This window comes from Haemorhous mexicanus, chromosome 6 (genome assembly GCF_027477595.1).
Source record: "Haemorhous mexicanus isolate bHaeMex1 chromosome 6, bHaeMex1.pri, whole genome shotgun sequence".
In the NCBI taxonomy this organism is placed as follows: Eukaryota; Metazoa; Chordata; class Aves; order Passeriformes; family Fringillidae; genus Haemorhous; species Haemorhous mexicanus.
The window spans coordinates 14,574,185-14,588,939 of NC_082346.1; the positions used below are offsets into that span (position 1 = coordinate 14,574,185).

Consider the following 14,755-nt stretch of genomic DNA (forward strand, 5'->3'; position numbering starts at 1 on the left):
CCTGCAAGCTGAGTTTTTGGAAATTCTCAGAATTTCAAATCCAACAGCAAGGGAGGGATATGTATCTGCTCATCTGCCACATTAAAACTGCATCCTAAGCAGCAGGAAGAGAACATGCTGGCAGCTAATACTGCTCTCCTTCAGAACTTCCAGCACTTTGCAAGGAAGGGATGGCTCTCAGCTTCCTTGTTCATGGAAATCTTCCAGATGCATTGCTCCCCAGAGCCCAAAGCTCACCCTTCTGGGAACACATTCTCTGCATACACGGGGTATGTGGTGGACCTCAGCCTTACAGATTTCCAGGCATCCTTGATTAGATCTGGGCAGGAACTCTTCAGAAAAGACATTCTTGGATATTTTTATCAAAGCTGTTGATTTGTGAAACCAGACAATTTTCTGTAGCAGTGTACATACCAGTTTTCACTGGAAGGGTTTATTGGGCCCAAATATTTCTGGCCAGAAAGAACACTCTCACCAAAAAGGTTATTCAGCAATCATGAAACAACAGCAGCTGTGTTTCAAGTCTTGATTGTCTGCATTGCTCCTGACAAATGCTACTTACTCTCCTGTAAGAGCCTGGTTTCTCTCATTCAATCAAATTTTGGATTTTACTTGGATTTTTTCCTGGCAAAAAGGAGTTTTAGAGTTTTTATCCCAATCTCAGCTGCTGCAGACCTAGCTGTCAGCTACCAGTGGTTTGCATCAGAGAGGCCTCCTCCAAACACCATAACAAACAATCATACTGTAGAGCAGTAATGCCATGTGCACAACTCTTCCCAGTTCAGGAGGTTCCCTCAGGTGGTGCCTGCAGGCTGTGTACCTTTCCAGAGGGTTATGTAAGAGCTCAAACTCCCCCTTCTCCCCAAAGGTGAGAATTGGGCAGCCCTGCTCAGTGCACAACGCTTTCCACCTCTACTTTGCACTGAGCCTCCTGGTTTCTCTGGTGGAGATCAGCTGCTTGGTTACATCAAAGTCTGAATGCTGATTTACATAATCATAAGTGAGGAGGAAATTCAGTGTGCTGTTTCAGAAAGTGAGCTGCCCCTCCTGCACGCTGTGCCTGTGAGCAGTACTTACATAACAAATAGCAGCTAGCTCCTGACGCAGGGTACTCGCCTCCAGGCTGGAAGTTGTTTTCATTGGATTTACTCCATTGTCATAAACTGTAAACTTAGTTCCCATAAGATTTGATCTACCAAAAAAAAAAAAAGGAAAATCCAATCACCATTTGTCAGCAATGCTGCTTGAGACATCAATCCTTTACTGCACCATGGCCCCAAAGGAAAGGCAAATATTGGGTACAGAGAGTTGTCATTTCCAATCCCAACTACATGGCAATTCCTGGGTTAATGGCCAAAATGACAAAAATGTAAAGGTACAGTGCAGAAGTGTATACTAAAGGTCCCTTATTATCATGCTGGAGATTTCTGATAACATCTTGCAAACTAGGAAATACAAGAAAGCTGTAAGGAAACACTAGGGTGGGGTTATCTTGTGTGTCTGCTTGGTTTTAAAATACACTTACTCGCTCCAAAACCATCTGTTTTCTTACCTGACTACTAAACTCTGTTAGAATATAGGGAGTGGGTTTTATAAAGCCATTAGTGAGATCAAATCTTTATTATTGCAATGGAAAGGAGTGCAAAATACAATGTAGGCACAGATAATCTGATCACACACCCAGAGGCTCCACGGAGGGATTGACAGCTGACTGGCTGTACAACGTGGGGACAGACAGAAAAAGAACACGTGGCTCTGAAATAATTCCACTACCTGTAAATAACTATTTTGGATCTTGAGGAACAGGCAAAACCAAAGGGACTTTCAGACTGTGCAACAGTGCATTCCAAAGTATTTATATCAATAGAGGCTAGACACAATGTACTCATGCACTTCTGAAAATCCCATTAAGATAAGTTGTGCTGGTACACCCTTGAGAATTTGGCCTTTGAGCACTTAAGAGCTTCAGTGCTGCTGACTTTTAATAAAATGTGATCCTGTAAGTACTTGAGACATTTTTGAAAACATGCCTTGGATAACTGGTGATCTTTAAGACCATGATCACATGATGTAGTCAAGCCTCTAACTAAGGAGACATAGTGAATTACAGGCTTCTTAATATCAAATGAACTTTACATTATATAAAGAAATTATCTATATTTTTATATCCTAGACTTATCACTGTTTACCTCAGTTTTCCAATAAAACTCTCTCCACCCCGAGACAGGTCAGTTGGGTCTATAGAGATGAGGTAATTAGAGGTTTTACTCTTCTTTCGTTTCCTTCCAGCCAACAGAAACACCTAAGCAATGCAAAAAAACACATTCTAGAATGCTAAAGAGGTTAGCACACACCACTTCCTGCTTTGATATAAGGAAACCATAAGCAATTTTTGTGTCTTCAGGCATCACAAGCAAAGTAGCAGAAGATCTCCTAGGATTTAGCAAAACCAGGAAAAAAAAATCTGGTAAGGGAAAATGACTTCTCAACAACTCATTCCATTATTTATGGTTTAAATAATTAAATCTGATCTATTTTATTTAATGCTTCATTCTAGCTTGCTCTGGCTCTTCCAGCTGAATTGAAAGTAGATGCTTTTCAGGCCACAGAATGCAGAGAGCCCCAACTGCTGGCAGTCAAATAAAGGTGCCATGCATGGATTACTTAAGGCCAATAATTAGACATATGAAGAAAGGCAGTGGAAGAAAGTGGTAGTGTTGTTTGGCTTTGGGAAGCCTGTAGGGTCAATCTAGAGAAAGCAAAAATGTATTCAAAATACAAGATTACATTTTCTTTGTAAGACTCCTTCAGATTTTTATTAATTTTGGTTTTTAATATTCAGATGTAACTGGTATGCCATTCAAGTTATGTTATGACCTTTTTACCATGCTCCCTTTCCAAGTGGAGGTAATAAGTAGGGTACATCCCTCGGTCCATTCCCTTCTTGTCTCTTGTGATCCTGCACTTGACGGTGACGCCCTGTGGGGCAGGTCTGACAGCAAACTCCTCCAGGTCATCCACATCTATGAGAGGCTCATTTGTGGAAGGACTGGGGGCTGAGGCCGCTTCCTAAAACAACAAGCAAAATTCAGGGCTCTTTCATTTCCATTTACACCAAGGTTATAAGCACAAAGGAATGGCATTTGATAGAAGTTGCCCTTTAAAAAGGTGAAACCAAGGGCCATATTGTCTTGCTGGTGCTCTGTGTACAGACCCATCTGGTGGAGCAGAACAGGGTGGCTGCACAGACAGAGTGCTGTACAGGGCTTACAGAGCAAACCCTGGCTCACACCCTCCCATCCCACCACACTCCTTCTGTCAGAAAGGCCATGCTCAAGGATAGGGGTGACCTTTGATGGAAGGAAGGAATGGGATAGGGAGCAAGAGTTTAAGCTCCAGAGAGATCTAACAAAGATGGGAAGTCAGTGCAGTATATAAAAGAGTGGGGCATCATCAACTGGTTTAGCAAGAGCTTGTGATTTAGAATATTTGAACCAGCTGAAGTCTTAGTTTATGTTCAGATAGCAGCAGAGAGAACAGGGTGGGAAAATGCCCAGAAAAAGTCAATGGAAACAAAAGATCCTTCTGAGCACCTGCAGGAGGTAGAAAGGTAAATATTTACTGTTTCCCTTTCTCTTCATTCAAGTTCAGGCAATATTTGCCATTCTTTTCTCCAAGTCATTATTTTCATTGCTTGCTCTTGTGAAGCCTGAGAGGTATCACAGTAAATCACCTTGGAGAGACTCTAGAGCATATTCAACACAGAACAAGAAAGCCAGGCCTCTCCTGAGTGCCCCCTGAAATCGTGCAGTTCAGCTTGCACACCCCTTCTTCAGCACTCTCCCATTACCTTATTGGATTTCTTGCTCGTGGCAGAACCAGGCCGGGTGTTACTGTTTAACTGTGAAGAACTGGAGCTGTCCTCATCCTCCTCATCCTCTTCCTCATCAAAATTCATGCTACTTGAAATGCCTGAGGAGAAAACAGCACACATGAAATAGTGACAGATTAAAGCTGCCCATCCCTGCTGTAAAACACCACTTATCAGACTGCTGCACCCTGAGGCTCACAGGTGAGTCAGGGGGTGTGAGAGTGCTTCATTGTGTGAGGCAGAGCATGAACACATGGGTCAGACAGCAGCTCTCCTGAGAAGCATAAACATTCAAGTAAAAGAGACAGGAAACATCATGGTTTTCCATTCCACACAGAGGATCAAGTTACCCAGTGATACAGGAGTAAATATCAGGTCAAGAACTAAATTCAGATCATCTTCATCCAATCTAGTACTTCAAACACAGCACAAAATCAGAAAGCTGAAATTGGAGCTGAGAGGATGACCTAGCACAGCCACTTGGAAACCCTCACAATTAAAATACAAGCCCTTGTACAGCACACTTTTAGCTGTGTGATCTGCTGAAGAGCACATCTTAGACCGAGAAGAAACATTCACATCAAGGAAATGTTCTCCTGCATCTTATTTCATGTAAAGAATAGTAGCAGCCCAGGCCAAAGGAACTGCCTTGCAGCACTTGAAAATTTGACTTTACAGGAATTCAAAACCTCAGACATTTCAAAGGGAAACACAACTTTGAACATCAAATAGAACTTAGCAGCAAAAAGCATCAATGGTGGGACACTTGCCAGGCCTAGTTTTTCAAAGAGTATCATGCAGATGAAGCAACTCCATATCCAAGTTCAAGCTCTCTAAATTCCATATATTACAGGCTATATTCTATCCTTTAATAAAAACCAAAAAAACATCACTTGGTCCAGAAGTCCCATTATGGGTAAGTCCAATATAGAAGGATAAATGAAATGCAGATTTCCAGAGCCAAGCAGCATGGACATAATTAACTTTTTCCTTCTGTACTCACCAGGAACATGATCCAGGGCGACAAGACTGGATTGGGAGGTGGAAGAGGACCAGGATGTATTTGCATGGGGATCTGGGAAAGGAAAAAATCCAAGGGTTTGATTCTGCAAACCCTTCATTGGGTGAACAAGCGTAACCTGGCAAGAAGACCCCACACAGGGCTAAAGGCTTCTGGGATGGGGCCACAATGCTGCTGCTTGGATTCACAATTTCTGCACTGCACCATCAAATTCACCTTCTACCTGCTTATACCTACTGTGATCTTCACTTTCAGTACCTTGAATAAAGTGAAAAGGCCCTGGATCACAGAGCTGAGGCTTCAGCAAACTTCATTCATGCTGAGCAGTGGTGCCACCAACGCTTCTGTGCGTGATGTGTGCTGCAAGGTGGGGTTTGGACCTACTTTGGAACTCTTACAAAATAAAAACCCTCCAACCTGACTGACATAAGTGATACACACAGATTTTACACAATATTGAGTCAGTAACACTGAAAGAAGTATTCAGATTCATATTCAGATGGCCTAAATTCTACTACAGTCCCTGTGCCTACTGCAACCTCACCATCAAAGAATGAAATCAGGCTCTGTAAACTGTTTTTCTGGGAGCTCCAGGGATATGCATAAAGATTTTATTGTAGTTTAGTCTTCTGGAATATGGACTTGGTCTGTAACAAGCAGACAGGAAACCAAACTGATGTACAGAAATATAAACAGCAGATATAGAATCAGTAATGGTTTTCTTCAGTTCAAATTTTGGAACAGATGAAGAAAAAGACAGCAAAAAAGGCATTAAAATACTTTTTGCTCTTATTGCTGCTTCCAGTAACTTCAGTGCATATCACTTTAGAATACCCAGATGCACACTGGAGAGTGAAATACCACCAGAGTGGTAAGAGTGAGGGTATAAAAGTTAACCAGAAGGATAAGCAATGCTTGCATTGCATTCAGCTGCCCTGTGAAGGTCTCATTATCCACTGCTTCAGCTCCCCCAGTGCTGACATACACCACAGAGCACGACAGCAAAACCTTTCAATAGGACCTGGTTATGCAAGGGAGGCCTGAGTTCACAGGTCAACAGATATTTTCAAAGCCTGTAGAATTCATTCATTATCAATCACACACTCATTAATCACAAGCATTATTTCTTAATAAGGACAATCATGTTCTAGGCTCTATGCATGGGTAATGGACACAGTCCATCTCCTCAGCTGGCAGCTGCACAATAAAGCCATAATTCATATCCACAGACAGAACTGGTTTATTTCCACACCTATGCTCACTATTTCACCACCAATACTTTAGTGGTGAAAATTCTGTGCCAGCCTTAGAAACATCTGCGCTCACAACCTGCGGAGAAAAACGCTTCAGGGAGCTCCTGTTCTGGAATCCAGAAATGAAATTGATTGAAATCCCCTAAATCTCAAAACTTCAGGTGGCAAAGAAGAACTAAGACCCAATTGCTCATTCCATGCCCTTTACAGAGACATATTGGAAACTGATAAGTGTGAGGACTACAAGTTAGTTATTCAGTGTTAAAACTTATGGAAGTCTGACTCTGTCCTAGTGACTCATTTGCCAGGGAGAAACTCTACAGATTAACACTTTGGAAATTAAAAAGATGAATATTTCCTACAGGAAGAAAATTATTCTAGGATGGCAATTTCCAACAGATGGAGAAATCAAATAAAACATTTGGCATTTTCTTGCAAGTGGCATATTCTTTTCACACTCGGTAGCCTATAACCTCTTGTCTTGTTACAGATCTTGACTCATTGGGGAAGGAGAGACACGTGCTTAGAGAAGTTTCTCTCCACCAGGTTAGTGCCAAAGAGCGGAACAGGCATGAACTAGGGCTATGCAAATCCAATGGGATCCAGCAAATCCAATGGGATTCAGCTTTTACCATGAGACCAGTTAGCATTTCATAGAATCACAGAATAAGCTGTGTTGGAAGAGAACCTTCAGGATCATGGAGTCCCTGCACAGGACACACCAAGAGTCACACCATGTGTCCCAGAGAACTGTCCAAATGCTTCTGGAACTCTGCTTGGTGCTGTGAGCACTGCCCCGGGGAGCTGTTCCAGTGCCCAACCACCCCCTGGGGGAAGAACCTTTTTCTGATATCCAACCCAAACCTCCTCTGACACAACTTCTCACTGTCACCACAGAGAAGAGATCAGTGCCTGCTCCTCCTCTTCCCCTCATGAGGATGTTGAAGACAACAATGAGGTCTCTTCTCAGTGTCCTCTTCTCCCAGCTGAACAGACCACGTGTCCTCAGCCACCCCTCATACAGCTTCCCCTCCAGACATTCACCATCCTCAGCTTCCTTTGGACCCTCTCTAGCAGTTTAATGTTTTTTTCTATACTGTGGCACCCAAAACTGCCCCCAGCACTGGAGGTGAGGCTGTCCCAGCTCAGAGCAGAGTGAGACAATCCCCTCCCTTGCCCGGCTGTGATGCTGTGCCTGATACCCCCAGGACACAGCTGTCCCTCCTGCCTGCCAGGGCACTGCTGGCTCCTGTTCAGCTTGTCATGGACAAGGGCCCCCAGGTCCCTTTCTGCAGTGCCTCATCTTTGTGCACTTCTCCTTCTGCTCCTATTCCATGCAAGAGAAGCCCTGGTGGGAAACAGCAACTCTAAACACTTTTCAGGTGACACACCAGTAAGGACATGCCACAAGCAGTGAAGTGGCAGTGGCAATCTGCATGAAGAGCTTTATCTCTGCATAAAGTATCACATTAATGGTGGGATACTCAAAACTTTCTCAAAACAAGCATCCTCTGCTGGTATCAAGCAGCAAACAATACACACATAATAAAAATAATTTACAGAGATGCTGCTGGCATTATTTTAAAACCTGTCTTTGTGTCTCACCCAGCATAGCTCTGCTGTAAATATAAATGAATAAACCTCGGTATTCACATTTAAATAAATGTTCCCCCCTTGCCTCAACTTGAAACACACTAGTGGTTCACTCTTAGCAGTGTCTGTTCTGAGCAGGATCAGACCTGGTAAAAAAGATTGCATCATATATTTGAGAATATACAGAAGCAATGCAAACAAAAAAATTTCCACTCTCTGCTTCTATTAAAAATAAACACAAATTTGGGGAGAATAAAAATATATGATAACCTGGCAAAAAAACATCCAAACTAGAAGTGCCCCCCAGAGTAAAAATCTGAGTGCTGTGACCTAATTTGCCAAGTCTGTGGGTACTTTTTAAGTCAATCAGCTTTAGTTTAGTAGTGTGCCTGATGATTAAATATTCTGAGCCATGGTCTAAGGCAACACAATCACCACACAGATCAGAACTTGTTAGTCATGCCCAACACCCCTGCAACTCAAATGCCCAGGAAATAGTGCACTTGGAGAAAATCTGCCCATTTCAGTTGGAGCTGCTCACATCTGCAGGGTAACGTCCCAGAAAAAATGAATCCTAGTGAGAACTGCTCTGCAGACAAGAGGCAGCATTTAGGTATGAATAGTCCATTCTACACGAGTCAAGTTTGCACTTACATTTTGCTCTTTATACACAAAGAGGTTATTCTTAAAGCATCAGAGCACTCTTGGCTTGAGCCATCTTTGCTTCAAAAGCTGTACACTGAAGAAGAACAACTCCAAAGCAAATGTCTTCAGAAAAGGCTTTGTGAGGGTTTGGGAATTTTTATTTTTTCCTTCCTACAGTTCATGTCTAAGGGGAGATAACAGTGCAGGAAGGAAGAGGCAGATGCATGAATGTGTACATACACAGTCTATCTCCCAAAGCATGCATGCCTCTGGAAAAAGAAAAATAAATTCCAGAACATTTGAGGACTCTGCGTGGGAAATGCTGCAGAATGTGGTGTACTTTTCACCTCTGCAACCCTGAACAGACACTACGAAAACATGAACAATGTGTAACTGACTGCATCACTAAAATTAATATTCTAGTTTGAATGTTGCTATTTCATGCTGGTTTTCAACCATCAAGTAAGTAATTTCCAGAGTTGTACACTATAAAAATGTGACCAGATGGATGTGAGCATTGGCATCTGCCTGATACCTTAATAATGGCACTGCACTGCAGATTGGGAAGTCATCCCTGAGAGCCTGCAGAGCTCTTATTCCCTGGAACAAGAGAGAACTTCATTGTTTTATATTTTTTTAGGTTTGGGGTTTGGGGTTTTTTAGGAAACAGAACAGAGCCTAACAGGCTATGAGGTGAACACACCTAGACTAACAAACTGTGCTTAGGCTAGGGCTGACAGTGAGAACAGGAAATTAAGTCAATGTCCATCAGGCAAGCAGTGAGAACATGAAGGAAGCTTTAGCAACTTACCTTTCTTCTGCATTGCTGTTCTAAGATCTTGCTTGCTTTGCTGTTGTTGGCCAGTAGCCACTTTCTCACCATCATCTTCATCATGGCTAGACTGTCCAACAGTGAGAATCTGCACTTGACTTCCTATCTTCTGAACATCATCTTGAAAAGCAGCTGGGCCATCAATCCCTGTGAGACAGCAGCAAAAGCCTTAGTTGTCTTTGTGTCAAGAAGTTACTGCAAAGAGAATTGCTCACTCACAAAACCATCAGCTTTTCTAGGAGCCACAGACTGGATGCTCATATTCAATAATATTTCTAGACTTAAACAAGACTAAGCTAGCCTCCAAGGCAAACACTTTACTTCCCACATACTGCACTGGAGAATCTCCAGGAGAGGATCAGGATTTCGCTGGTGCCCTCCTCACCCCAAAGCACACCTGCCCCATGCACCAGAAAAACTGAAAACTAAGCAGAAAAGAAACACACTGGAGAGAACTGACAAAGAAAAGAGATAACATTTTCATAAGGGCACACAAGTGATCTAGAAACAGATGAACCTGAGTCCTGGGTTATGCCACATCCCCATATAAACACCACTGCTGTTATGAAATACTTTACAGCTTCAAAAACTTGGAAAATTCACAAGTAGATCTGGCAGTGTATCCAACAGACGGGCAGCATGTTAACAAGCCTAAATACACCTTTTGAGTTAGCAAAATTGCCATACAGTTAATGCATTAGAGCAAAACCATAAGGAGGATATTACATATTCCCTGGAACCTCCATCCTCTTGAGATGCTTAAATCCCAACCAAGCACCAGGTCCTGAGCAACCTGCTGAGAGCAGGGATGAGGGACCAGCCAGTGCCCAGAGCAGGTCCCAGCCTCAGCCGTGATCCTGTGACTCCTGACCACAGCCAGAAAGAAATTATTTACCTCCTTATGGCTGTAACTCACCTCCAAAGTGAGAAAATGAAAATAAGGGGGAGTTGCTCTTGCCACAAGCCAATTTGATTTTGTTTCTTCAGGAGGTAAAACATTAGACTGCAAATGTTCTTCAGCTCTTAGTCAAGACACGGAGCTGGAATATGTTACTAAATCAGCTACATGAAAATTCACTTCTGTATCTATAAAAATGGTAATATTTTCATGATATGGATATTTTCATTTCACAGATATAATAAATAGCATGAGCTGTATACTGCTGCTGTTGTGAATTTTTTGTTAATAAGCAGACAACATTGTGGAGAGTTAGCAAGCACTACAAAAAGCTAATTCAGTAAAGGAATATGGTGCTTCTCACACCAAACAGAGCTGAATAAACCCCGTGAGAAGGAGCTGCAGGGACTGGGATATTTTTTGGACTGTGATCTGTAGCAGAAGTCTCCAAGAATACCATTTCATCCTGCTTTGCCAGCAGCTGTCAGCTTGCATTAAAAGACAGCTGGATTATACATTTAGCACGCTTAACTGTACTTTGCAATATCTGCTGTCACTGCCACTGCAATACGAAGCATAAGTGGAAAGAAGAGTGGTTCATATCCCCAGGAACAGCACTGGCTGTGCAACCACCCCACAAGATGCAGTCTGACACTGCAGAGGTGTTAAACCCACAGAGTTCAAGACCACAAGGAGTTATTGCTTCATCTGCATTACACAGACCCTGGCCATTTCTGCACCAAGCCTGCAAATTCTGATTTACTTGCAGCAAAGCTAACAACAACGACTAACAGCAAATAAATAATCTGTCCATCCAACCTTGAAGGGCTAGATGAAGTCCATGGAAATGTCTCTGTGACCTTGCTAGGATGACAATTTCAGAAGCAGCTCTGCATGATACAGAATGAACAGTATCATCTTCTGTGCTGCAGGTATATTATGGAAGACAAAGAACTGCATTTTTCTTAAAATTTATCCAAGGAGAAGTACCACTGCAAAGGTCCTCTAGAACAGACAGGCAGTTGCTCAGACCCTCTATGGTATTTTTAACAGCTATACAAAATTCACCATTATCATTACAGTTGCTGCCTAAAGATAGGTTCTTACCTCAATACTCTAAATTTCAAAAGTGTTAAGCATCCATGAGTTTAACAAGATGCCTCATGCATACCATACCTAGCCCCTTATTAAGCACTGGATGATACAAACCTAATTTTGAGAGCGCTTTTGAGAAGGAACAAAGCTCCTTAATTATTCCTCTTCAAAGCAGACATTGATCTGCAGCAAATGAAATGCCTTCAACAGCACTGGAGATTGCACTGAGGCTGCTTTTTCCCAATGCCTGCAGAACATCTGCACTCACATCCCATGCTGTCAGGAACATCGTGTATTATTAGGAGTCAGGACAAAGGCTACACTGGCAGGGCACGGTTTTTGAGAAGAAAAATCAATTTCAGTGTTCTGAAGAGTGCATCACTGGTAGAGTGTGTTATTAAGCATTAGGAATGGTTCCACTGGTGAGCACATTTAAGGGAATGAAATATGTAGCAAGAGAGGATTTAAAAAAAAAAAGAGGAAAGAAAAGAATCTCTGCTGCATTAGAACACTGTAGATGCAAATGCAGCATTAGCTATTTAATACTTGTGTATGTGCATTATCTTTGTAGCTACACATGCATGTGTAAAATGGGATTAAATGAAGGCATACATACACATTTTTCTATATCATGAGGTATAGGTGCATCTTTGTAAGCCATAGCACAAAAGGCAGCTTTGCCACCACCTACCAAATGTCTGAAAACATCTGAAAACACTTCCAAGCTTGTATAACCATGATATTCAAGGTGGATCTCCCCCTCTTTGCCTCACTGACTCCTTTCCATCCACTCCCTAGAAGATTGGTTCTCTGTGAAATAAAACAAACCACTCATCTATAGTTCCTGTGCGTAAGGAAACAGCCAAAAGAGGCAAAGAAGATGAGTGGGTTGTGCCAAAAGAGTTTTTATTGCTATGGTCAGCATTTTTTTACAGTGCTTCCCAAAAATCAGGTAGAGAGAAAGTCTGACAGAGACAGCCTTGAATACCTGCCAAGAAAAAAAGGGAAATTTTTGAGAGGCAAATGTGAAGGAGGGCAGAGAGGAAAGAAGAAGATTGCAATAACCCTCAGAATATCAGTCCCTTCAGAAAAGGCCTTTTGGTACTCTTTGGCATGATCATGTCTCAGATGAAAACCAGAGGTATCAGAAATGAAAACTAAAGCAATACTGGAGAAAAAAGAAAAGCATCAGTAAATGAGCATTGCTGGCATTTACAGCCTGCAAACTACTATTCATCAATGCCTGTGTTCTCTTAGAGCTAAATCTTCTGGACAATATTTATAAATTGGCATCCCCAATCTGTTAAAAGCTGGTAATCTAAACTACTGAATGGCAAACAAGATTATGTATCAGGAAAGGAACACAGCAGAGAAAACAAGTAATTCTGTCCCTGCTTTACAGATGCAGAGCTGCAGGACGGGGAAGTTCTGGATCTCATCTCATAGAGCATTTAAGGCACAAGTTGGATGTATGAAGCTGGGCACACTGCTCACAGATTAGGAATATGATTAATAATATGATGTGCCCTTTGCAGATCAGACCTGGAGAGATGACCAAGGTCAGGCAGGAGGCCTCTGGAAGAGAACACACATTTCCTGAGCTCAGTTGCTGGTCTGACAAAGGAGTTATATGCATGAGGAGAACACCCAATGGTGTGGGTGCAAATGCTATTCAAGACCTCTGCAGAGCAGCTCTCCCTCCAACTGGGGGATGGCAGCACAGCCCTTCAAAGGATGGCCTGCTCTGAGGTCAAGGACAGGGAATCCCAGGGAGATCTGACACCAGAACAAGTAGCTTCCATTCTTTAGAAAACTTGGCTTGAAGCAAACCCTGCTGTCAATATTTTCTAAGCCACTTCCCATTATGTTCCTGTTCTCATAGGGGCTGTGCATCCACTGACAGGGGCTCAAGCAACTGCAAAATTACAAAGGGATTTGTTCAGAGGGAAAGGGAGCAGATAGAGATTTTTTTTTTTTTTTGAAAGGATGTCTAGAGGTGATTTATTCCAAACTTCCACTGGGCTATTGCTAGCACCAAATCAGGACAATAAAAGCAAGTACTTGAGCAGTAAGCTCTATACTTTGATGAAATCTAACACAGTAAATAGGAATTATACATTCATAAATCTTTACCCTTAGGAGGTCAAAATTACTTCTTCACAATCAAGTTCATGTGTTGCCAAAGCACAGCCTGAAAGGTTTGTCAGATCTAGAAATTACAGGAATTTTCTTGGTGGAAATTCACTAGTTGTTCCTCCTACCCTATTTATTTAGTGCCCAGGGAAGCCGAGATAAATCTGCTTTCCATGAACTTCCCTCCCCCCATCAGAAAGGAAGTGCTACAGTGAGAAATGATGCTCCCTACCCAACAACTGCTGCTGCTTTCTGAGCCAGCCAGTGTTAATGTAGCTGCTTGTTACATAGGAAAAGGGGACAGGATGCACAAATCAAAACACTCAGACAGGCGTGAAAGAGAGAGAAGAAACACGGAAGAAGCCAACCAAATCAAAACATGGAATAGCCACCCTGGCAGGAAAAGCTCTGTGTGACAGAGCTGCTCCTCGGCTTCCTGGCTCCCAGAAAGCCAGCAGGAAATACACAATGTACCAGTTACATTTAAGGCCAAATTTCTGTGACATTATTGTTTATTTTGATATTTTAAACACATCCAGGTTCCTGATTTCTGATGAGAAAGAAATCTTCATTTATGTTGTCCATGGAAGTTCAGAGCATAATCTCCTGGGAATTTTCCTAGAATGTACTTACATAATCTAAGTGCAAGAGTTTTGGGAAGAAAAAAACCAAACCCAACCAATCACCAATAACTTTTCACAGACTGATTCCTGAATTTTCATACCAGATTTCACTTTGTATTAACTCCTGGCTTCTCATGCTTTTCTGGGGTTTTTTAAAGTTCCATTTTTTTCTTCCTGATTTGCCCCATTCACTGCACACAGCCAAAAAATTCACTTTATCCTGCATATTTATTAACTTCTTCATAAACCTTTCCAAACAAAGTAATGACACCACGATGTACCTGTAATACTTTCATGAATCTCCTTTTTTAAAGACTCATCAAGACCCTTGATAGCTAAACATGCTCTGGTTTTGTAATATTATGTAGGGTGCATACTTTTCATAGGTTCCTGCTGCAAATATTTTCACTGATTTGCATGATTTTTCTGTTGAACCACCCAGTGATGCTGTCACTGGGTTCACTGTTATCCTGAATCACCCCAATCTGCCACAAATCAAACCAGAATTTAATCCACCATCTCCATTTGAAAAACAACCATTTTACATATGCATTTGTTACATCTGGGGTGGTTTTTTTTTCAATAGTGAATATTTTGCTAAGCAATAAACTGTGGGACTGAAGCGTTGAGAAATACCAGTTTAATGAGCTAAGCTACTACAAAATGTCATCAATTTACTGCAGTTCCAGGCTCTGTCCCACAAAAATTATGGTTATTTTAAAAATAGGCACAGTGCACACTGCATACTGCCATTAAGAAATACCAGTAATAATCACAGATTTAGAAAAAAT

General features: G+C 41.9%; 1 protein-coding gene across 3 annotated transcripts in view; it reads right to left on the reverse strand.

Annotated features, from left to right (window-relative positions):
• Positions 1-14,755, reverse strand: part of TUB (TUB bipartite transcription factor) — a 138,095-nt gene that overhangs the window by 10,261 nt on the left and 113,079 nt on the right. For 2 of the 3 annotated variants that reach the window (XM_059848915.1, XM_059848916.1), the window contains 5 exons: positions 9,195-9,362; positions 3,851-3,972; positions 2,878-3,069; positions 2,190-2,302; positions 1,078-1,192 (listed from right to left, as the gene is read on the reverse strand). In XM_059848915.1, coding sequence (XP_059704898.1) covers positions 1,078-1,192; positions 2,190-2,302; positions 2,878-3,069; positions 3,851-3,972; positions 9,195-9,362 — 710 coding nt within the window. Of the gene's footprint in view, positions 1-1,077; positions 1,193-2,189; positions 2,303-2,877; positions 3,070-3,850; positions 3,973-4,874; positions 4,947-9,194; positions 9,363-14,755 lie in introns of all 3 variants that reach the window. The other variant, XM_059848913.1, reaches the window with a different exon arrangement.